The 24,734-nt window shown below is 54.9% G+C and overlaps 1 protein-coding gene across 1 annotated transcript; it reads left to right on the forward strand.

Annotated features, from left to right (window-relative positions):
• On the forward strand, nt 1-24,734 carry SLC25A42 (solute carrier family 25 member 42). Its single transcript, XM_081230704.1, has 8 exons — nt 1-80; nt 12,727-12,841; nt 17,087-17,192; nt 18,789-18,814; nt 19,476-19,642; nt 20,040-20,156; nt 20,652-20,803; nt 22,421-24,734. Exons 2-8 carry the CDS (start codon nt 12,761-12,763, stop codon nt 22,726-22,728), a joined length of 957 nt encoding a protein of 318 aa, XP_081086830.1. The 5' UTR covers nt 1-80; nt 12,727-12,760; the 3' UTR covers nt 22,729-24,734.

Genomic DNA, 24,734 nt, shown 5'->3' on the forward strand with positions numbered 1-24,734 from the left:
CGCGCGCGGAGGGTGCGCGAGGCGGGGCTGTGGCGGCTGGAGGTGGCGGCGGCAGCGGCGGCAGCGACACGTCCCAGTCGGTGAGGGGGCACGCGGGGCGCGGGGCGGCGCAGGGGTCGAGGGGGCCCGCGCCCCTCGGGCCGACCTAGGGCGAGGCCCATTGCTGTCATGGGCCCGGGGCGGGGGCGGACGAGGCGGGGCGTGACAGCAGCATCGCGGGGATTGGGAGAGGTTAAAGCCTACCCCCCCCCGCCCCCAACACCGCTATTCTGGTGCCCTCTTGGGGCTCCCACAGCCGGATCGGAGCCTCTCTCCGTCAGCCCACACATACCTGACACCACATCCCTTCTCGTTGACATCTCCCCTCATACACCTGAGACTGTCCACCTCGCTGACATCCCCCACACCCCTGGGGCCGCGCCCCCAGGCGCCCCGCGCAGTTGACTCTGCACCCCTACACGCACCTGACTCTGTGCCCGCACTTATATTCCCCCTCACACACCTGACACCGTGCCCCCGCTCATGAACACCCACCGACACGTCGCTTGAGACTTTCCCTCTATGACAGCCCCACACCACAGGGCGTCCTCACGCCCAGACACACACACCCGGTCCCCGCGCCACCACACCTGGGCCTGCACCTCCACACCCAACACCTAAGCCTGTGACCCCAAACTCACCGTCCCCCACTCACATCTGTGCTTGTTCCTATCCCCTCGCTGGCTTTTCTCACAGCCAAGTCTGGGCCCCTCTCACTGCCCCCCACCTTTACTAATCTGGGTCAGTGCCCTCAGGTACTCCCTCCACACATGCACTTGCCTGCCCAGTACCCCTGGCAGCCCCCTCTGACTCGAACACCCCCAGTCTGTGCACCCACCCGTACTTTCTTCCACATGGACCTGTGTTTGTGCCCCCTCCATAATCCAGGTTTTCCAATATTCACCCAAGCCTTGCTATCTCAGGATCACTGCAACCTCCAACCCCCCCGCAAGGAAAAGCGCACCCAGATGTTATCTTTTCCCTTATGACGGTCTATAAAGTGATTTCTGGGCTTAGAATAATCCCATGGGCCAGACAAAACCGGAATTATCTCCATTTTACCAGCAACAAACCTAAAGCGATTTGAATTGGGGTGACATTGCCCACCCCTTCCTGAGCATTGCTGCTGACCCTTCTGTGCGGACCTCCCCCACTTTTGCCCATCTGTTGTGTTTATCTCTGAGGGGTTGGCAGGGGAGGGGACCCCCACCCTCCCTGCAGCTGTTCCTCAGGAGTCCTGTCTTTGACTGGGTCCGGAAAGGCTGAGCTGGAAAGGGCGGCCCCGGTCGCTTTCTGAACACGTGTCTCAGAGCCCTGGGGCTAATGGAGACGGGGGCCCTGTTGCCGCTGGACTTCAACACCTAGGGTGCCGCCGGCCCAGCTGGTAGGGTCACCTGGGGTGGTGGTGGGGTTTGCTGGGCTTCCGCCCTCTGGCCCAGCTCTTACAGACTGAGGCCCCTCACTGACCCGGGAGAGCTCCTGGGGCCTTAAAGCTGATAAACCGAGAGAGTAAGGCAACACTCTTCAGAGTGAGAGAGCTAATGTTTCAGCCGCCTAGACACAAACTGCAAAACTGGAGCTTGGCATGGTGCTGGGGATAAAGATTTTTCTGGAACTTTTCAAGTTCCCTGGAGGGTGATTTGCAAGTGTGCATTGTGGAAAGAGGCTGGTGGCTTTACTATTAAAAAAGCAATAACATGCCGTTTCCTGTAATGCTTGCATAGTACTTCTTATCCCAATCCTGTCTCTCCCTGCAAAGATGGTGCTGGAATGTTCTGGAGGGTCTTGTCACCTTCAGCTTCAGTGGAAACTGAAGCCATTGGAGTTTTCTGTCCAAATTCAAAAGGAGTCATTTAAAATGTGTGTGTATGTATATGCATATATATATGTACATATATACACATGCACACATTTTATATATACGTATGTACATGCATATATTATATATATATACACACACATGTGTGAATATATGAATAAACCTTGACAAGGTCATTGATGTACATGGTAAAAAAATAAATAAAATCAAACAGTACAAAAGGGCATAACAGTAAAAAAAACAGGCAGACCTCCCCATTCTACTTCCCCATCCCCCTCTGGAGGCCCTCATTGTTAATAGTTTCTCCTGTATGATAATGTTCCCTTCCAGAGATAGTCTGTGGCTGTGGGGAAGATGTGCATATTCCCCCTCACCACCCCTTTTAAACCACTGGTAAATTTGTATCAAATTTTATCAAAAGGGTGAGTGATTTTAAAACAAGTCCCTTACTGATGGCTGTTTAAGTTGTTGCTGGTATTTTGCTTTTACAAACCGAACTGCAATGGATAGATAGAATTTTGCATGAGCAAATATGTAGTAAACGTGTGTGGGGCTCCAGCAGTGCACAGACGCGTGGAAACCTTTCTGTCTTCATGGAGTTTAACCTCCAACTGCAGCAACTTCCTAGGAGTGGCCAGGCCAAAGGGCATGTCCATTTAAATGGTTAATGTTCCTCTGTGGAGGCTGTGCTGTCATCAGTATTCTCTCAGCTGTGAAGTTGGAATGCCTGTTTCCTCCCCCAGCAGCCAGGATGGTTATTATCAAGTGTTCTGGTCTCTCCAGTCTTCTTATCTTGTCTCTGAGGTGTTCTGGCCCATGGGGGTGGTGATTAAACATTAGATTTCTGTTTCTCTTCCAGAGTCTAAAGCTCAGTCCAAGAAATATTTGAGTCCCTCCTCTGCAAAGCTCTGAAGGAAAACTTGGGGGTTGGGGTGGAGGGGAGGCGGTCCTTCTAGAGAAGGAGATGCAGGCGTCACTTGGAGTCCCAGGATGGGGGGGAGGTCTGAGATTTTGGCTGTTGCTCTTTTTTTTTTTTTTTTTTTAAGCACCGGGATAAAGAATGAAGGTGTCAGATGAGATTGAGACAAGTCTGATGTTAAATCTATTTAAGAAGTTGTCTTGAGATTTTCTTAAGTTGTCGGTGATTTCCCACTATTGGTGCCAGGTGGAGGGCGTCATCAGACTGAGGGCAGGTCTTTTCCCATGTGTCATCCTGTTTTTTGGTTCTTCTCTTCTATTTTGGCAATTAGACATTAGGGGAATATTGAGATGATCAGAGCTATTAGCTTGTTTGGGTTTTGCAAGCCAGCTCTTTTAAAAATGCATTGTATTTTTTATTTGAAGTGTGAAATACTTCTTAATAATAAAAGTATGTAATGTGTGCATGAAGAGAAAGACGGTAGAAAGAATAACAAAACCACCACCCAGTTTAAGAAGTAGAATGTTCCCCCAGTGGCCCCTCCCTGGTCCCTGTGCTATTTTTTTTTTTTTTTTTCTTTTTGCGGTATGCGGGCCTCTCACTGTTGTGGCCTCTCCCGTTGCAGAGCACAGGCTCCGGATGCGCAGGCCCAGCGGCCATGGCTCACGGGCCCAGCCGCTCCGCGGCATATGGGATCCTCCCAGACCGGGGCACGAACCCGTATCCCCTGCATCGGCAGGCGGACTCTCAACCACTGCGCCACCAGGGAGGCCCCCTGTGCTATTTTTAAAATATGTTTGTCAACATTTGTTTTCTTCACTGAATACCTTTTGCTGCAGCTGAGTGCTTGGGTTCCAGGGTCTCAACAAAGATCAGGAGAAGCCAGGTTTTCTGTTGAAATTCTGCCAGCTGGGCAACCTGTGAGGTCCAGAGAGAGTTGCAGTGACCTCAGGGTCATGGGCAGGTCACTAACCAAGGGACAGTACACACTTGGGGGGCTTGGACTCAGACTCTTGCTGTATTAGTTTCCTGAGGCTTCCATAATAACCCCAAGCTGGGTGGCTTAAAACAACAGAAGTTTATTCTGTCCCTGTTGTGGAGTTCAGAAGTCCAAAATCAAGGTGTTGGCCGGTGCTATAGACTGAATGCTTGTGTCTCCCCTAAAATTCATATGTTGAAACTTAATCCCCAGTGTGAAGGTATTAGGAGGTGGGGTTTTGGGAGATGATTCAGTCATGAGGGTGGAGCCCACATGAATGGGATTAATGGCTTTACAAAGGAGGCCCAAGAGAACTCCCTTGCTCCTTGTGCTATGTGAGGACAGAGACGCCACCATCTGTGAATCAGGAAGAGCATTCTGAACAGACACCAAAGCTGCTGGCACCTTGACCTTAGACTTCCCAGCCTCTGGAACTGTGAGAAATATATTTCTATTGTTTATAAGCCACCCAGCCTGTGGTGTTTTGTCACAGCAGCCAGAACTGACTAAGACAGCAGGGTTGGTTCCTACTGGGGCTCCTGAAGGAGAATCTTTCCCCGTCTCTGGCAGCTGCCAGAGGCAGTCCTTGAGTTCCTTGGCTTGTTGGCCACATCACCCTAATCTCCACCTCCATCTTCACATGGCCTTCTTCCCTGTGTGTGTATGTGTGTGTGAGACCTCTTATAAGGACACCCATCATTGGATATAGGGTCCACCAAATCCAAGATGATCTCATCTTTTTTTTTTTTTTTTTTTTTTGTGGTACGTGGGCCTCTCACTGCTGTGGCCTCTCCCGTTGTGGAACACAGGCTCCAGACGCGCAGGCTCAGTGGCCATGGCTCATGGGCCTAGCCGCTCCGCGGCACGTGGGATCTTCCCGGACTGGGGCATGAACCCTTGTCCCCTGCATCGGCAGGCGGACTCTCAACCACTGCACCACCAGGAAGCCCTGATCTCATCTTTTTAATTAATTAATTTGTTTGTTTTGGCTGCACAGAGTCTTAGTTGCAGCACATGGGATCTTTGTTGCAGCATGCAGGATCTTTTAGCTGTGGCATGCAGGGTCTTTTAGTTGCGGCATGTGAGATCTAATTCCCTGACCAGGGATCGAACACGGGCCCCCTGCATTGGGAGCATGGAGTCTTAGCCACTGGACCACTAGGGAAGTCCCCAAGGTGATCTCATCTTGATATCCTAAACTAATAATACCTGAAAGACCCTATTCCAAATAAAGTCACTTCCTGAGGTCCTGGGTGGACATGAACTTCGGAAGACCTCATGTAACCCCTACAGCTGTGAAGCCAGAATTCTTGTCAGGGCATTATTGAGGAAGGTGCTTGTCCAGCAGCCTCTGCTATTTCAGACAAGACAAGGCCAGCAGGGTCGGGGCACACTTCCCAGCCCCTCCAGATGGTCCATATGCGCAGCCCCTGTGGGCTCTCTCACTCACCTGCCTTCCTGCTGGAAGATGGGGGCATCTGCTCAGAGCTAGCAAGCACCCAGAGAAGTGAACATTATGTCTTCATTTTGCTTTCTGCCATCCTTTGGCACATGCTTACCAGGCTGTGAGCTTGGTCCTAGATCATCCCAGTTTTACAGAAAGGTGACCGAGGCTTCAGGGGACCTTTGCCCGAAGATACATAGGGAGAACATGGGGAAGCTAGGACCTAGATTGTCCTGAATCCAGATCCCTGTCCTCCTTCAAACAACCCACCCATAGCACCGTGCTTCCAGCCATTGTAAGACACGAACGTTTTCTACAGCATCCTGGAATGCCAGCACCAGCACAGCCTCCAGGAATGGAACAAACTTGAAGCCTTACAATACAATTTTTCTACAATCTGTAAATATCTGTGCCAGGGTCAGGGACAGGTGTGGAGGAGGCAGAAACACTGGCTCAGAAGGGTACGGAACATGGATGGGGCTCAGACCTTCCCCAAGTGATTGGGGCACTGTAATTGATTGGTCCTGAGCAGAGGCTGGGGATGCTAATTCAGGGGGCCGGGAAGGCTTCCAGAGACCTGAAAGCCAGCAAGGAGTTAGCTAGGTGACGAAACATTATGAGCAGAGGCAACTAACAAGCCTGGATTTTGTGGGACCCAAGAGAAGGCCGAGGGGCTGGGGAACACGAGAGGGTCCTGAGAGGGGATTGGGTTGAAGGACCTGGTCCGTGGTGCTGGTGAGAAATGTAGGAGAGGGCCTCACATCGAGGCCAGGCTGCTGTGGGCAAGCCATGATAGTAGACCCAAGCTTAGAACCTCTGACCGCCTATGCCTCCCCGACTGTGAGATGAGGACCAGAATGGGAGACCTACCTTGTCATTGGTTTTGAAACTTACAAGATGAAATGTGCCAGGGACTTCCCTTGTGGTCCAGTGGTTAACACTCCATGCTTCCACTGCAGGGGGCACGGGTTCGATCCCTGGTTGGGGAACTAAGATCCTGCATCGCATGCCCTGCAGAGCGGAGTAAAAAAACAAAAACAGAACAAGAGGGACTTCCCCGGTGGCGCAGTGGTTAAGAATCCTCCTGCCAATGCAGGGGACACAGGCTCGAGCCCCGGTCCAGGAAGATCCCACATGCCGCGGAGCAACTAAGCCCGTGCACCACAACTACTGAGCCTGTGCGCTAGAGCCCGCGAGCCACGACTACTGAGCCCTCGTGCCACAACTACTGAAGCCCACATGCCTAGAGCCCATGCTTTGCAACAAGAGAAGTCACTGCAATGAGAAGCCTGCGCACCGCAGCAAAAAGCAGCCCCCGCTCGCCTCAACTAGAGAAAACCCACGCCGCAACGAAGACCCAATGCAGCCAAAAAATAATAATAATAAATAAATAAAAATAATTTTAAAAAAATTGGTATTACTGGCAACAACAGAAGGGACGAGGTACAATAGAAACAAAAGAATGTGAAGAAACCATCTGGCCCAGATGCCTGCCTTGGTGCAGAGCCCAGGCCTCTTGCCCTGGAGAGAGGGAGGCAGCAGGGGCCACAGGGCCTGGAGGAAGTCGGGAGGGAGGGGGCTCCGGCCTCAGAGTTTCAAGCGCCAGCTGAGGCCACCCGCCATATACTCTGGGCCTCACCCTCAGCCACGTGGGCTGTTGTCACCATCTGACCAATGATGGACTCCAGACAACACCCGAAAGAGCCCATGTTCTTGGGCACAGATAAGGGGGCCCGACCTGGGGGGCTGGGCACAGAGAAGTCCCAGGCACAGTGACCCCACACTGGTGGCAGAGGGAGCCTGGCAACTGTCCTGAGTATGGATGCTGTGTGGGCAGTGGGAACCCCAGTTCAGTGAGGGAGGCCTCTTGGGGCAGGTTGGGGGATAAATTCAGAACCTTGTGGCAGTTTGGGGGAAGGAAGCCAGTAGGGGGCATGGCGGGGGTGCCTGAGTGCAGGGGGAGGGGCTCTGACCTGGGAAGGGCACAGCGGGGGTTGGGTCAGCCGTACGTGGGTTGTGTCCTCTGTTGTACTTGAAGAGGTGAGTGGGGGGAGGCAAAATGCCAACTGCTGGAAAGTATGTGCATCCACAGTCAGTCTCCCTCCGTGCCCTTGTCTCCTCCCCTGTATGGAGAGTCCCCATCACTGTTGTTTTTTTTTTTTAATAAATTTATTTATTTATTTATTTTTATTTTTGGCTGCATTGGGTCTTCATTGCTGCGCACGGGCTTTCTCTAGTTGCAGTGAGCAGGGGCTCCTCTTCGTTGCGGTGCGCGGGCTTCTCATTGCGGTGGCTTCTCTTTGTTGCGGAGCATGGGCTCTAGGCACACGGGCTTCAGTAGTTGCGGCTCGCAGGCTCAGTAGTTGTGGCTCATGGGCTCAGTAGTTGTGACTCATGGGCTCTAGAGTGCAGGCTCAGTAGTTGTGGCGCACGGGCTTAGTTGCTCTGAGGCATGTGGGATCTTCCCGGACCAGGGCTCAAACCCGTGTCCCCTGCATTGGCAGGCAGATTCTTAACCACTGAGCCACCAGGGAAGCCCTCCATCACTGTTGACAGCACTCTATAAACACCTGGTCTGCTTCCAGTCTTTGCATCGGGACAGCCTCCCACCTGGGTTCAGGTAGGTTCACTCATTAGTGACAGGCTGGGTGGCGTCCTCCTGTGAGGGCTTAGGTCACACATTCTCCCTGTCCCCCTCTCCTCGCTCCACCATAGCTTCCCATCCAGACCTTCATACCTTCACTGGGACCAGCACCTGGCTGTGGCCTTACCGGCCCACGAGGCTTCATGCTCACCTGTCTGGGGGCACAGCACACATTCCAAAGCGTCTGCCAAATCACCTGCAGAGAGATGCTCCCTGCAACCTGCCTCAGTCTCATCTACCAGTTGCATTACTGTCCCCACACATGCCAACAGCCCCCCACCAAAGGTTAAACCCACTTTTCTCATTATGAGTGCAGTCTGGTACCTGTCATGTTTTTAAGTTATTTTTTTTCCTTCCCAGTGACCCAGCTGTTTCTTTGCCTTTGTCTTGAGTTTTTTTTGTTTTTGTTGTGAAAGGGCAAAGAGCTCTTTACTTCCTAGGAAAATAACCTTTGGCCTAAGAGGCAAAAACTTGAGACCTCCCCCACCCCCAACCCCACCATTGCCCCAGGACAGGAATCTCCTTCTCTCCGCCCTGCAATCCTGGGGAGCTTCCTGGAGGCACCGGGCCCTGGGAAGCAGCTTGCAGACTCTGGCTGCCCCTTCTGCTTGGGGTTGGGGGGCCTGAGGCACCCCAGCTTCTCCTCCAAAAAGGATCTTAGTTTCCTTTGGCCGCTGTAACAAATCACCACAAACTGTCTTGAGACAACAGAAGTTTATTCTCTCACAGTTGTGGAGGTCAGAAATCCCAAATTAATCCTCCTGTAGAGCCACTCCTAAGGCTCTAGGGGAAGATTCTTCCTTGTCTCTTCCAGCTTTTATGCTCTGTGTGTTTCTTGGCTTGTGGCTTGTGTGTATCATTCCAATTTCTGCCACTGTCTAAACACGACCTCCCTGCCTGTGTCTGTTTTTCTGTCTCTTATCAGATCACTTGTCATTGTTGTTAGGACCTACCCTCATCCAGGGTAAGAATCTCTAGATCTTTACCTTAATTACATCTGTGAAGGCTTTTTTCAAATAATGCCACATTCACAGATTCCAGGGAGACATGTCTTGGGGTGGTGGTGGGGCCACCATTCAGCCCCCTGCAGGTGCCTTCCCGTGACAGCCTTGGTGCTCTGTCACCTGCAGTGACACGCTCTTGTAGGTATGCACTGGTTTGTGTGGTGCCTTTGTTTCTGTTTGCGTCCACCACACCGAGGCCCTGTCTGAGCCGTCTGCAGAGCTCCCAGGGCAGGCCCTGGGCCCGGGCCAGGGGTGGCAGAATGGTTCAGAGGGCAACACGAGCAGCCTGGGCCTGAGCCTGCACCACCTGCCTGGGGAAACTCTGTTTCCTCCTGGGGAGCTTAGAGCAGGAGTCAGAGGGAGGGAGGGAGGCGAGTGCTCAGACTCTAGACTGTATGAGGCCGGGACTAAAGGGCTGGATCCTTTCTCAGGAGGGCAGTTTTGCAGAACACATCCACATTCACCACACCTGACCCAGCCCTAAGAAAGGCCGCACCGGGAATTCCCCGGCGGTCTAGTGGTTAGGACTCCGCACTTCCACTGCAGGGGGCACAGGGGCACGGGTTCGATCCCTAGTCGGGGAACTGAGATCCCACATGCTGCGAAGCACAGCCAGAAGAAACAAAGAAAGGCTGCACCATCTGCATCTGGGTGCCCAGGTGTGAGGACAGTCCCCCAGGGTCCATAGTGTTGGGGGTGCCACTGAGCAGCAGCCGGACGCATGGAGGGTGACAGAGTCACAGTGTCCTCCACAGACTGACACCCCAGCCACCAGCTGGAAAAGATCCCTAAGGCCTAGTTTCTCTTTGTTTGTTTGTTTGTCTGTGAGCAGTTTTAGGTTTATAGAAAAATTGCAAAAGTAATACAGAGTTCCCCTCCACCGCACACACCCATTTTCCCGTATTAATAACATCTTCCTTTGGTATGGTACATTTGTCACAACTGATGTACAAATCCTGATACATTATTATTATTATTTTTTTTTTTTTGCCGTATGCGGGCCTCTCACTGTTGTGGCCTCTGCCGTTGCGGAGCACAGGCTCCAGACGCGCAGGCTCAGCAGCCACGGCTCACGGGCCCAGCCGCTCCGCGGCATGTGGGATCTTCCCAGACCGGGGCACGAACCCGCGTCCCCTGCATCGGCAGGCGGACTCTCAACCACTGCACCACCAGGGAAGCCCGATACATTATTATTAACTGAAGTCCATCGTTCATTCACATTTCCTTAGTGTTTCCCTAATGTGCTTTTTCTGTCCCAGGATCCTCACGTTACCTTTAGTCATCACATCTCTTTAGGCTTCTCTGGGCTAAGATAGTTTCTCAGACTTTCTTAGTTTCGACGACCTTGATGGTTTTAATGAGAACTGGTCAGGTGTTCTGTGGCCCTTGGCCCTTGGTTGGGATTTGTCTGGTGTTTTTCTCATGGTTGGACTGGGCTTTGGAGAGGAGGACCTCAGAGGGGAAGTGCCTTTCTCATCTATCTCTCTCTCTCTCTCTCTCTCTCTCACACACACACACACACACACACACACACACACACACACACACACGTGTCCAGGGCACGTGCTGTCAGTGTGACTTATCACTGTGGTGTTACCTTGATCACGTGGCTGAGGTGGTGTCTGTCAGGTGTCCTCACTGTAACGTTACTCCCTTCCCCCCTTTCTGTGCTGTGCCCTTTGGAAGGAAGTTGCCACATGGCCCACACCTAAGGGGTCGTGCTTACGCTTCCCTTCCTCCAGCACTGAGCCTCTGCGTAACTTATTTGGGATTCTTCTGCCTGGGAGATTTGTCTCTTCTCCCTCATTTATTTATTTATTCAATCATTTATTTATATCCATGTGGACTCTTGGCTATTTATCTTACACTTTGGTTACAATCCAACACTTCTGGGACTTCCCTGGTGGTCTAGTGGTTAAGACTCCGTGCTTCCACTGCAGGGGGCACGGGTTTGATCCCTGGTTGGGGAACTGAGATCCCTCATGCCTTGGTGCAGCCAAAAAAAAAAACAAAAACCCAACACTGCTTTATTGATTTTGTTGCTCACAGTGTTCCTGCTTTGGCCACTAGGAGCTCTTTGATTTGCCTTTGTGTCCTATTTTCACAGTCCCATTGACTTTGGTTCCTGCCTGACACCTCAGGGTGGTCCAGGCTCATCGTTGAGTTTCTGGCCCCGTCTTAGAAGCAGCTATTCATTCCCGAGCCAGGGACCATTTTAGGTAGGAAACAGCGGCAGAGGCCACTTGGAACAGAATCCTGCTTGTGCTTCCTAGGATGTTCCATACCAGCGGGTGCCTGGGAGGACCTGGAGGGCAGGAGGGGCTTCCAGAGCTGGCTTGGGGGCATCTGCCTCATTTGCATCATTTTACAGGAAAGCATATTGATTCATTGGGTGATTTTAAAGCAAGGGATACCTCCAAGCATACCGGTGCCCAGTGGCATCTCCACGACACCAGTCCTTCATCCTTTTTTCCTCCTGGTCCCCTCCCTGTGGTTGGCTGAGCTTTGAGTGCGCCTGTACTAGGAGGTTAAAGGTAGGTTTGTTATCTGAAAACTGGGTTCACGTCTTGGTGGGTGTCAAGCAAATAGACACAGCTAAGTCGAAGATGGGGAGAAGGAAGGATGTATTACTTGAGGTTGTTAGGGTGGACCCCGATCCAACAGGACTGGTGTCCTTACAAGAGGAAAAAACATTCTTTCATAAGAGGAAATTTGGACACGAGCCTGTGTTACCTGAAAACTGGGTTCATCTCTTGGTGGGTGTCAAGCCAATAGACACAACCAAGCCAAAGATGGGGAGGGGAGAAGGAAGGGTTTATTATTACTTGCAGCAAGTAAGGGGAACACCGGGGACCTTTCCCAAAGCAGTGTCTCCCCAAACAGCAAAATTGGGGAAGTTTTAAGCTCAGGGTGCATGCATATTCATGAAGGGGCTTGAACAGAGGAGACTTCAGCATAGAATTGGGGCAAAGGTCCACAGAGTCCAAGCTTTAGTTGATTGAAGTCAAGAGGGTCAGCATCATTCCACCCTCCACCTGGGTGGGGGCCTTAGTTCCCAAAGAACTCAAAGATATATTTATTATTATGTCTATCCCTTGAGGAGGAACTAGGACTCTGCTTTATCACTGCACTACTGTCTGACTGCCTTTTCTGTGTTCCTGCATTCCTTTGTTTGCTTTAGATCATTAATTACCGAGACCTGTTCAAGGGCAAGCATTGCTGCCAGGCTTAGCTCACAAAATGGCTTAGGCCAAAATAGCTTCTCTTATGTCAAGAGAGCCATTCCTGGTTCTCTTTCTCCGGGGACCCCCTAACTTACCTGCTTACAGGTTTCCAGGGAGGAATCCTCAAGTATTAGGACACTTTACTATAACTTGTCCGCAAAGGGCAGGCAGCCAAACAGTAGGACAAAGATTAATTTGCTAAAAGTATTTCTGTGGACGGAGTCTCAGGTCCAAGCTGGCATAAGCCCAGAGGGCATTGGGCTCCAGGGCAGGTGGAGCCCTCCAGCCTCCACACCCTACACCCTGCCACGCCCCTGCCTCCTGCTGTGTGACCTTGCTGTCAGCTTAACCTCTCTGAGCCAATCTGGGCGGTTGGTACTAGGGTAAAAAAACAGAGGACTCAGAGGTCCATTTGTGAGGATGAAATAGAAGAGCTGATGAGAAGAGCTTTTGTAAATGATTAAGCAGTCAGGTCAGGGGACTGTGGCATCCAGATGCAGTTTCGGGTGTCTTTATCCTGCAGAGAGACAGAAGGCAGGTTAGGAGAAGCGTGCCACTGGGGCAGTGCTGGCATCGGGCCGCTTGAGGATGAATCAGAGGCCCCAGGCTGGTGGAAGAGGCCAGATTCTCACCTCGTTCCTTCTTGCTCCCCAGGACTGAGACTCCCGCTGTCCTGAGCAGGCCTGGAATGGGTAATGGTGTGAAGGAAGGGGTGGTGCGTTTGCGTGAGGATGCCGAGCCCGTCCTGCCCGCTCATGTGTCTTCAAAGGCAAGTACCCTGGCCCCCCCATTAGGCATTCTCACCCAGTCCCTCTTCTGTACTCGCACCCCATTACAAATCACCCCCTAACACGCCGAGGGTGAGGCCGGGGGGTGAGGGGGTGATGCAGGCCGCCTCCTGTTCCATTTTTAAGCCCCACTTGTGCTGTGGATCCAGCTGCTCTACCGCTTGGCAAGAAGCCAAAACCTCGCCCAAATTTGGCTGGGATGTTGAAGGTGTCCTTGAGCCCCTTTTCTCACTCAGATTTGCCAACGCAGAAGAATTAGCCCAAGGTGGGGTGGGCTGCAGGGGAACTCCTCACTCCAGGGAGGAGTTTACCCTCAGCTCTGAAATTCATCTCCGATTACGCCCTTCAACTGAAGACAAAAGCCTTATTCCCTCATAAAGAAATTGGATCAAGGACTTCCCTGGTGGCATGGTGGTGAAGATTCCGTGCGCTCCCAATTAAGGGGACCCAGGTTTGATCCCTATTCAGGGAACTAGGTCCCACATGCATGCTGCAACTAAGAGTTCACATGCCACAACTCAGGAGCCCATGTGCTGCAACTAAGGAGCCCGTGAGCTGCACCTGCAGGAGCCTACCCGCTGCAACTAAGACCCGGCGTGACCAAATAAATAAATATTTAAGAAAAAGAAAAAAGAAAAGAAATTGGATCGGCCCTGTGCTTGTTCACCATAGAAGCTAGTAGAAGTTCTCTCAGCTGAACCTAGAACATGGACTAACCCACCTTCACTGCCAGGCTGGCTCAGGCAGTTCTCAAAGTCCATGGACTCAAAGCCCGAAGCAGCAGCATCCTCTGGCCCTCCTGACCTTTCCCCAAATTCTAAGTCTCCCTGTGGAACGCCAGGCAGGCAGGAGGACTGATTCTTGGGGCTACCGTCACCATGCTGGGGGCAGGGGGGTGCAAGCCCCAGAGCAGGCACCCATCCCTCACAGTTTAGTGAACTTTGCGGCAGAGCGTGAGGGAGACATGGCTTTCCCTCCACTGGCCCAATGGGTCCCGCCAAGCGGACATGCCCAGCAAAGGCCCCCGTGCCTGGCGTGCACTGGGGCACACACAGCGCCGGTTTTCCTCTGCACTGGCTGCCACAACCCACGTCAGTCTTGGCCTGCTTGGCCAGCCCAGTGCAGGGAGCTCACTCTGCAAAGTCCCATTTCTTTGGTTAAGGAGCCAGGCATCTTCTCGTGATGTTCACCGCTGGTGTGGATCCCATCTGTGGATCACCTGTTTCCTCACCATCGGGCTGCCTGCCTCCTTTTTCATTTGCAGGATCTCTCCATGTGATGGGTATGGAGACTTTGACCATTCAGTGATGCCTATGCCAACCAAGCTCTTTAAAGAATAAGCCAGCTGTGGTCATTTAAGAGTCAGTTGGGGGGCGCTTCCCTGGTGGTGCAGTGGTTAAGAATCCGCCTGCTGGAGCAGGGGACACGGGTTTGAGCCCTGGGCCAGGAAGATCTCACATGCCGCAGATCAACTAAGCCTGTGTGCCACAACTACTGAGCCCACATACCTAGAGCCCGTGCTCTGCAACAAGAGAAGCCACCGCAGTGAGAAGCCCATGCACTGCAATGAAGAGTAGCCCCCGCTCGCTGCAACGAGAGAAAACCCATGTGCAACAACGAAGACCCAACACAACCAAAAAAATAAAATTAAAAAAAAAAAAAAAGGGTCAGTGGAGACTTCCCCGGTGGCGCAGTGGTTAAGAATCTGCCTGCCAATGCAGGGGACATGGGTTTGAGCCCTGGTCCAGGAAGATCCCACGTGCTGCAGAGCAACTAAGCCCGTGCTCCACAACTACTGAAGCCTGCGTGCTCTAGGGCCCGTGCTCCGCAACAAGAGAAGCCACCACAGTGAGAAGCACACGCACCACAATGAAAAGTAGCCCCCACTGTCATCAACTAGAGAAAGCCTGCGCACAGCAGTGAAGACCCAACGCAGCCATAAATAAATAAATAAATAAATAAATAAATAAGCTATGTGCTGCCCCGATGCCTCTTTAAAAAAAAAAAAAAAAAAGTCTGGGAGCGTCTGCCGAAGGCAGCAGCAGCCTCCTCCACTAAGCATGTGAAATGGACTCACAGCATGTTCCTGGAGCACCGTATTGAGAGCTAAGGTTTAAGGATGTGTGTTCCCCATGTGCAGAGCTGGCTTTGTGATTGTAAGCGCCACAGGTTGCACAGGAAGTAACCCAGTGAAGGAGATGGACACATCGGCTCCACTTCTGGTGCCCACAGAGCACGTGGACTCCCCATAGGGCATTCCCTGTGCTCACGGTGGCTTGAGGTCAGCTGTCACCACACTGATTCACAGAGAGGAAACTGAGGCACAGGGCCTTGGAGCTGGTGCCAGGAACACCACTGAGCCTTCTGGCATCAGATGTCCACAACCCTTAAAGCCAATGGGACCAAAGGACGAGAACCTTGCTGTGTGACCCAGAAAGGGCGGGGGTCCCCAGTGACAGGCCTCTGTGAAGCAAGAAGATGGAACCCCATGGTGAAGCTCGGCCTCAGAAAGTGAGAGGGGAAAACACTGCTGCGGGACTCTGTTCTTTTAGGGAGAGGTCAGCTGGGCTGGTGAAGGGAGTGCCGGGCCCAGACTCAGGCCAGGAGTGTGGACAGACCCAGCCCTTCCCCCTGAGCCAGCTGCTGAGCTGAGCAAACTTGGGGCGTAGCCCTGGACTCCACCATGCCCACTCGGACCCAGGCTACCAGTTGTACCCCCAAATGCCCCTTCATCCGGCCTCTCTCACAGCCTCCCCTGGTCCCATCCTCTGCCATCTCCATCCTGGGTTTCACAGGAGCTGCCTCTTCTCTGGTTCCACTTAAAATAGCCTGTTCACCTTCCACACTTCTCCATTTCTCTTTAGGCAAAGACCAGCCTCCTTGTCAGGCCTCCACACTCTGTGGGGTCCAGCCCCACCCACCTTTCGTCTCTTCTGTCTTCCCTGTGCCCGTCCCTTTCCCTGTGTCAGCCACCCTGCCCTCCTTGTGGTCCCCCAGGGCCCCCCACTCCTTCTCACTGGGGCCTCTGAGTGTTGCGTTCCTCCCCCTCTAAGAGTGTCACACACGCGCGCACACACACACACACACACACACAAGCCCTGCAGTTAGGTGTACCTCATCCTTCAACCTTGGTCCCTTACCCCTCACCCCGCATTCTCCTGGAGCCCCGAGCCCCCTCCTCATAGCCCCTCCCAGGTTGGTGATTCTTCACACATTTGTCTGAAGAGTTAGTTCATGTCTGGCTCCCCCCGTGGACTGGCAGCCCCGTGAGGGGAGTGGTGAAGGCCTGTACATGCCCCTACCCCGCTCCATGTGTCTCCAGGCCCCTGAGGGCACCTGGTCCGAGCGGACTTCACAGATTCCTGGGGTCACTGAGCCACCTGCTCCGCACCAGCCTTGCACGCTGCAGAGTGAGGACATGTGGGGTATGTCCAGAAGAGCACTTCCAGAAAGTTCAGTGGCTGAGTCAGCAGCGGGGATGGAGGCTCCAACCCGATGAGCAGGCGGCTTCCTGTGTGACAACTCAGGGCTCCCTGGGCCTCTAGGGAAGGAGGGCTGTGGGAGCCGGGGCTTGGGGAGCCGCAGGAAGACTTGGGAAAGCACTGGCTCTGAGGCTGGCCACAGGGGTGCACAGTGCTGGTCAGCCACATCTGTCACCATCGCCCTTGCCTTGGCTGGATGAAGAGCCACAGATGCCAGCCAGCCCCTGAAGTCCTGATAGAAAGTTGTGGAAAGGAGACACACTGAACAGTCAGGGTCTGCTTGCCTCATATGCCCCACCCACTCCCCAGACCACCAGGAACCTTCACCCTGAAACACTGCAACGGGAGAATCCCTCACACACAGGTGGTGGGTGGAACCAAGGCTTGAAAGTAGGACAGGTCAGGGGTGACGCTTATGTTTGGAGTTTGTCCCGTCGTAGGCCATCTCCGAGAACTTGGAACCTCACGGGACAGCCCAGCCAGGGCATGACCTCTCGTGGTTGGTCCCTGTGGCCCAGGAGGTTTTCACTGTGTCCCACCAGGCTTTGTGGCTGCTGGACCCACCATGGCTTAGCCTGTGCCCAGCATGCTCAGGGCCTAGCAGGGCTGTGTCACTCTGACCACTGTGTGTCTGTCAGCCCTGGACCAGGGGGAGAAGGAAGACGCTCAGGAAACTCCCGAGCAGAACAGACGCCTCCTCTCCCTCTCTGGTGACAGACCGCGTGTTCATGTGTTTTCTTGCAGAGTGATCACAGGCAAGTTCTTAACTCCCTCCTGTCAGGGGCCCTGGCTGGCGCTCTTGCCAAAACGGCGGTAGCTCCCCTGGACCGAACCAAAATAATCTTCCAAGGTAAACGCTGCCTGTCCATCTATCCCATGTGATAGAGAAGCTGCCAAGCAATCCTCCTCCTCCTCCACGGCCCCCCAGGCTGCTCTGCAAAGTGGTTTTTAAAACGCCTCTGTAGATTCCACTTAGAAAGTCTGTTAGTGTTTAGGACTGATGTCACAAAGTATGACAAACCAGGCAGCTTAGAACAACAGGAATTTATTCTCCCACTTTCTGGAGGCCAAAAGTCCCAATTCAAGGTGTCTCTAGGATTGGTTCCTGCTGGGGCCCTGAGGGTGGACCTTTCCTTGCCTCTTCCAGCTTCTGGTGGCTCCAGGCATCCTTGGCTTGTGGCCGCTTCCCCCCAGTCTCTGCCTTCCCCTCTGTGTCTGGGTCCTCTCCTCTTATAAGGACCCATGTCACTGGATTAGGGCCCACCCTCCTCTAGTATGACCTCAGTTTAATTATATCTGCAAAGACTGTTTCCAGCTAAGGTCGTGTTCACAGGCGCGGGGGGTGAGGACATGGATATATCTCTGGGGAGGACACAGTTCAAGAATCCATCTCCCTCCCTTCTTAGGGTTGAGCAGGCACAGGGTCCCCTGAAGATGAGGTCTTTCTGTCCTGCAGATGGTGGCCAGTGCCTGAGGGGTGCTGGGAAGGAGGACGGTCACAATCTGGGACCCCCACCCCTCAGCTGTTTGGGAGGAGAGGACTGCTGGGCCTCAGTTTCCTCATCCATATAACAGGAGCCTTGATATCAACCTCCTCCCTGAGGAGGAGGGGGTGGAGGAGTGAGCTGACGTGGGAAAGGACGGGCCTGCAGCTGAGCACACGTCCCTTCCCCACCACCACAGACACACACACACACACACACACACACACACACACACGCAGCTGTGTTGTTCCTGGAACAGATGCTCAGCGTAGCGCCCTACAGGGAGCTCGGGTGTAACTCCGAAGGCAGGTAGTGTGCATACGTCCACGCAGACGGGAGCTCAAGGCTATCCTGGGAACACAGCCGATGCTTGGGAAACGGGGGATGGGGGGGTGAGCCAGGCCGCCCAGGAGAGCGGGAGAGTGGGCACTAGGGTTTCCTGGGCCAGGCCGTGGAGAAGAGAGGGCAGGCTGCAGATGTCAGACACCCCCGTGGCCTTGTCCTGCAGGAGCCAGAGCCCCTTGGCTGACCCCCGCATGGCTGGTGGCTGGGATGCCTCCCCCAAAGGGGTCTGGCAGAACTGGGGTCCAGCAGGGGTGGGGACTGCTGGGTGGCAACCCCGGAGGGGTGCGTCCTCCCACAGGCCCCTACAGAGATCCTCACTGTCCTGGGGGTCAGGTGGCAGCTGGGCTCCCCTTCCTGGGGAGAAGCCGGTGTGCAGAGAGGCCTGGACGTGGGCCGGGGGCGGTAAGGAGGCTCCTGGGAGGAGGCTGACTCTGCTGCGGAGGCCCCCACCTCAGCCCTTGTAGGGGTCGGGGCGGGGGGGGTAGGCATTCCCAGGGGAGGCTCTCACTCCCCATGCTCAGACCAGACCCTTGCGGAGCGGGTCATGCAGACTGGCGGGAGGGTCCCATCCTTCATATCTCACGCTCTCTGTTGTGTTTTGTTTTGTTTTTTTCCAGTGTCCTCAAAAAGATTTTCTGCCAAGGTGAGCCACTAGGTCAGGAGCCCCGGCTCTAGGACCTTCACCTCCGCCCTGCTGGGCTGGCAGTGGCAGAGGAGGAGGGTGGTAGAGGTTGGGGAAACGTTTTTCAAGGTGCTTTTTCCCATTGGTTCTCCCCCACCCCCGCCCCAGGCCAGCTCCAGGGCCCCCGGGTGACCAAGGCCTCCCGTCTGCACCCTGAGCTCTGCCTGGACACAGCCCACCCTGGGAATTGACGGGAGACCCCCCCTATCCTTGGGGTAGCGGTGAGGGGACTTGACAGTCTAAACTCACAGTTGTCATATTTGATTTATTTTTAAACACGGAGCAGGTGTTACCTTCCTAATAAAGGAAAAGAAGAGTATTTTTAAAAGCTAGACTACCAGACGCCAACAAAACACCCTCTGTGGGGCTCTGAGCCTGCTTTGCAAGCCTGGTTCCCCCTGGCTCGCTTTCCAGTTCCCAGGGCCGGAGGACTGGGGCTGGGCGTGCTGGGGTCCTAGCGCAGAGCCCAGAGAATGCGGGGGAGGGGGACGATGGCTCCCCCCAGGCGCAGGGCTGGGCCACGTAAGGTGGGCGGGGAGGTCTAGCGCTCTGCCAGCAAAGACACTGCTCAGGCGGAGGTGGAGGGCACTGACATTGCCCCTTTCCCCTGCCCTCCCCCCAGGAGGCCTTCCGGGTCCTCTACTTCACCTACCTCAACGAAGGCTTCCTCAGCCTGTGGCGCGGAAACTCGGCCACCATGGTGCGCGTGGTGCCCTACGCTGCCATCCAGTTCAGCGCGCACGAGGAGTACAAGCGCCTACTGGGCAGCTACTACGGCTTCCGCGGAGAGTGAGCCCTCCCTCCCGCCCCCCCCAAAAAAAACCCCTCTCAGCGCGATTACATCACCCTGTTCTCCTGTCTTCCACCTGCTCACCGTTTCAGAACTTCTCTTGTTTATCCGGTCTCCCCTCAGAACCTAAGTCCCAGGACGGCCACTGATCCTACCTGTGCCCCAGAGCGGGTAGGGAAGGTGCTCGTTGCTCATTCATTCGTACGAGGAGGGGGAAAGGCAAGGCAGCCAAGGGAACTTCAAAATGGCATCCACCCAGAGACTCTCCCCCGCGCCGCCCGCTTCAACTTGGCTGGCTTCCTTGCAGCCGGTGCCCGTTCCTCCATCCCTCCTGCCCCCCAGACCTGTGGGCACCCGGGGCGTTGGTCTCTGACCTTCCCCGCGACCCTCTTTCAGAGCCCTGCCCCCTTGGCCCCGCCTCCTCGCTGGTGCACTGGCTGGAACGACGGCCGCTTCGCTGACCTACCCCCTGGACCTGGTCAGGGCACGGATGGCCGTGACCCCAAAGGAAATGTGAGTCCAACCACGCACGGCGATGTTTTCACCAGCAGCGGGGGCTCTGTGTCTAGTGGGGTCCCCGGGTGGGCTCCCTCCATTGGGCCCCTGGGGTTTGGGTCTGGGCCTCCACATCCAGCTGCAGACAGAGCTGGGCTGAGGCTCTGCTACCTCCCCCTCCCCTGGTACCGCAGGGCGGGCCAGGTGTGCGGCTCCACAGCTGTTCCAGAAAGGCCGTAATTGGGTCTCTTAGCTTGGGGATCAGTTTCTGCTTCCATCCAACCCGAAGTGTTCATGTGGAGTCAGACACAGCCAAGCGCTGAGCACGGCAGCGTGATCCCAGTGGTGAAGGTGGCTATGGCCGTGGGCATGCACGGCCCCCTCGAATGCCAGAACTTCTGTGAGGTTCTGTTGGTCAGCATCCAGGCCTGTCCCCGCTGACGTGGGAAGAGGCGAGAATTAGTGAATTGAGGCCTCCCCCGCACCCCCCCCGCACCCCGCTCTGTCCTGCAGGTATAGCAACATCTTTCACGTCTTCATCCGCATCTCCCGAGAAGAGGGGCTGAAGACCCTCTACCACGGATTCATTCCCACCGTGCTGGGGGTCATTCCCTACGCCGGCCTGAGCTTCTTCACCTACGAGACACTCAAGAGCCTGCACAGAGGTCAGGAGTGTGGAGCCAGGGCAGCACCTCCGCGGGTCACACAGAGCTGGAGGCGGGTGGAGGCAGAGGACTTAGAGGACTTAGACTCCCCTGGGAGGGGCAGGCCGGGGGCCCAGGGTCTGGATCAGAAGACACATATCAGGCCAGCCCTGGGGAAGCTGGACTTCTGACCTTTAATGCCTCATTTTGAGAGCAACCTTGTGAAGTCCAGAGTGTCACCCAGAGGGCTGGAGGTCCCTGGTGCGCACACACGCCTACGGGTAAAACCTAGACGGAGGGGAAGTGCCCTCGTGTGTTTTGGTAATTTTGAGAAACTAGAAAAGTACAAAGAACATTGTAACCCCACCCATACCTGCCCCCCCCACCCTCACCCCCGCCCGTCCGATCAGTCATTAACAAACTGCCTTATTTGCTCCAGGATGTTTTTTGTTAAAGAAGGAAAACGGTCCAGGTAAAGCTGAGATCCCTTGTCCAGAACCCCCAGCCCCACTCCCCTGAGCCTCCTTATTAGGGGTGGGGCTCCACCCCTCACCTCCATTGGAAACCCTCTACCTGCGCTTTTGTGTAGGGGGAACAAGCCTTGTGCTGTTTCCTGGTTATGGGAAGCGAGTGAGCAGTCACCTCCTGCACTTCCGGGTAGTGCAGCTCTGACCCATCCTTTTAGCAGTGGATGTAGGGGGGGTCCCCCGCTGGGGCGCCGTGAGGCCATTTGTGGGTTTTCTGTGATCAGCTGACATCAAGAGCTCCTCTCCTTGTGTGGGTGTGAGACCCCATTTTTTTTGGTTTTACTCTCCACCCTCTGCTCTTCCAGTGACGGCTCTTGCCCTGGCGCCCTTCCCCCTTCTCACCCCTAGTGCTGCTGAGTGAATAGGGCGTCTCCCTGTTTTTAATTCCTAGTTTCCAATTTGCAACACATTTTTAAAGAACCCCTGTGATCCCTTGCTGCCCCTTCCTCCCTCCAGCTCACCCGCCCTCACAGCACCCAGGGGAGGGCACCTGTCGGACAGGCTGGGCCGTGGAGAGGGTTCCAGACCTGAGTGATGTTTTCTTTTTTTTTTTTCCCCAGTTTTTTTTTTAACATCTTTATTGGAGTATAATTGCTTTACAATGGTGTGTTAGTTTCTGCTGTATAACAAAGTGAATCAGTTATACATACATATATCCCCATATCCCCTCCCTCTTGCGTCTCCCTCCCACCCTCCCTATCCCACCCCTCTAGGTGGACACACAGCACCGAGCTGATCTCCCTGTGCTATTCGGCTGCTTCCCACTGAGTGATGTTTTCTTTCTTTACTAGACGAGAAACAAGAGTGACTGGGTGTGAGCTCGTTCTTGGTCTTAGGACTTGGTTATATGATTCTTTGTGCTTTTCTGTCTTGTAAAAATCTTTTCTCTCTCAAATTTGATTAAAAACGAGGGACCAGTAGGTGAGGAAGTAGGGAAGCTATGGCCCGGGTGGGAAGGCCCAGGAGAGCCGGTCAGGTCCTGAAATGCAGCTGTGACACTGCCGGCGCATGTGAGCGCGGGGCGCGGGGTGCACGGGTGGGTGCCCGTGCGCCGTTGGGTGTGCGCCCCCCACCATCGCCCTCACAGCCCCTCCCCCGCCTCCCCCTGCAGAGTACAGCGGCCGCCCGCAGCCCTACCCCTTTGAGCGCATGATCTTCGGGGCCTGCGCGGGCCTCATCGGGCAGTCGGCCTCCTACCCGCTGGACGTGGTGCGGCGGCGCATGCAGACGGCCGGCGTCACGGGCCACCAGCGCACGTCCATCGCGCGCACCATGCACACCATCGTGCGGGAGGAGGGCGTGGTGCGCGGCCTCTACAAAGGCCTGAGCATGAACTGGCTCAAGGGTCCCATCGCTGTGGGCATCAGCTTCACCACCTTTGACCTCATGCAGATCCTGCTGCGGCACCTGCAGAGCTAGGGGCCAGTGGGGTCGGCTGCTCTCAAGCTTCAGTTCGCGGTGGACCGCTGACCCCTTCTGTTTCTGAGCCCAGCGAGCAAGGGTGCGCTGGGTTCCACCCAGGAGGTGCGTGGATGCGCCTTGTGGAACAAGCTGGGGGGCCTGGGCTCAGTGCGCACAGGTCTGAGGGGAAAGCCAGTGGCCCTCGAAGTGCATTGTTGGGACGGGGCGGAGCTCCCGTGCTCTCCTCTTCCCGACTCAGCAGGGCCGGGGCCGCCCCGGGAGGTGTTACCATGAACGCCCTGAGTGACGAGGGGCCAGCACTGCTTCCTGGTGTGCTCTGTGTCCTTGGACAGGCCCCTGGTTCTAGTGACCTGGTCCCCCCTGGGCTCAGAGCCAGACCCCGCCTGCCCCTGTTGTTCCGAGTCTATGTCCGTTCAGAGTCTGTCCTCTGGCAGGGGGAGCCCCAGAGAGTGTGGGGCTGAGGCCTGGCCTCCTGCCCTGTCCCCATGAGACCAGCCTCCTGCTCAGCTGTGGCTACAAATGCAGCCTCTCGCCCCGCCCTGCCTGCCCCCGCCTTTCCTGCCTTCACCACTTCCCTGGTAACACGACTCCTTGTCTGTCCCCAGAGTCTACAGCTGGGCACAGCCTTCTAAGAGTGTTACCCCGATCCCAGACTCTATCCCAGGCCCCTGGGATTGGGTCTTCCCCTCTGTTGCGCCCCCTCACGCCCCAGTTTGTAATGTTCTCAGGAGGGTCACGCCTCCTCCGGGCAACAGGGTTTGAGGAATTGCCATGTGTTTGGGTTTGAGCCCCAGCCTGAAGCATCTGCCTGGGCTGCCAGGAAGCTCTCATCCCCGCCCCACTGGCTGCACTAATGGAGGCTGGGCCTCAGGCCCTGACCCTCCGCCCATAGGCATGGGGGCTCATGGGGGGGACCCATGGCATCTGGCACATCCCTGGCTCCCCACCTGAGCAGTTATTTGGCTGGGACGTGGGGCAATTTAAGGCCTGTGAGGTTGTCTGATCTCCCGTGAATGGAGTACATGGAGGCAGCTGGCCGCCTTGATTCTCCCAAAGTGAGAGCCCGAGACAGCATCTGGCCTGGGTGCAGGAGGCTTGGAAGAGTCAGGGTAGCCCAGAGATCTGGCCTCACAGAGGAGGCCCCCCAGGGCCCACCGGGAATCACAGGGACTTGGAAACACCTGTTTCCTAATGACATTTGGAGTTTGATTTTTTTTGGTTTTGTTTTGCAATTTGGCTGGCCCTGGGTCTAGACACAGTAAACCCTGACAAGTCCAATCTGGTTCCAGGACCGGGACCACCAGAGGGTCAGTCTTCACAGTGGGCTCAGTAGCCATGATGTGTGAAAGGATCTGAGAGGGTATCTTTGTTGCCACACATGCATTTCCAGTTGTGATTTTCATTTCCTCCCTTCATTCTGTCCTGTATCTGTTTTTCTTGCCTTAGTCCCATGGGTGTGAAGACCCCTCTTTCTGTCTTTCCTGCATGTTTCCACCAACCAGCCCCAGTCTTGTCCCCAGACTCTCATTCCCGGGGGCCCAAGCAGCCTGTGATGGCTGTCTTGTTGGGTAAGCATCCGACCCACCTTCTCTCCCAGCCTTGCCCAGTGCTCAGGAGAGGCAGGGGCGTCCATCACAGGGAGACAGGATGGGAACGTGAGGGCCCCCAGGCAAGAACAGCCGGGACTGGAGGTCCACCCCAGGCGGGTGAGACCAAGTAGGTGGTTAGGCAGCACCCTCCTCTGAGCTGCAGGCTGGGCAGGAGCGGGCAGGGTCCCCCAGGGTTGCCAGCCCCAGCCAAGCGAGCCTCGGCAGCACCGCCCCCGACCCCCCAGCCCTGCACACAGTCGGACCTGCACGCTCGGCAGTCACCCCTCTCACTGATAGCCTGGCCTGATTTAGAGTTACATTTTGACGCCATGAAGACACTTTGTTTATATATAATGTTTATATATTTTAAAGATTTGTGACAGAGTATATTTAATAAAAATTAAAATGACTTTT

This window comes from Mesoplodon bidens (genome assembly GCF_964165515.1).
Source record: "Mesoplodon bidens genome assembly, chromosome: 4".
Lineage (NCBI taxonomy): Eukaryota > Metazoa > Chordata > Mammalia > Artiodactyla > Ziphiidae > Mesoplodon > Mesoplodon bidens.

Bases quoted from the DNA above. Each gene is read 5' to 3' on its own strand.
- SLC25A42 (XM_081230704.1), top strand. From the start codon at position 12,761: ATGGGTAATGGTGTGAAGGAAGGGGTGGTGCGTTTGCGTGAGGATGCC. The intron at 18,815-19,475 runs GTGAGCCACTAG...CCCTCCCCCCAG, and splicing joins CAAAAAGATTTTCTGCCAAG to GAGGCCTTCCGGGTCCTCTA. The intron at 20,157-20,651 runs GTGAGTCCAACC...TCTGTCCTGCAG, and splicing joins GCCGTGACCCCAAAGGAAAT to GTATAGCAACATCTTTCACG.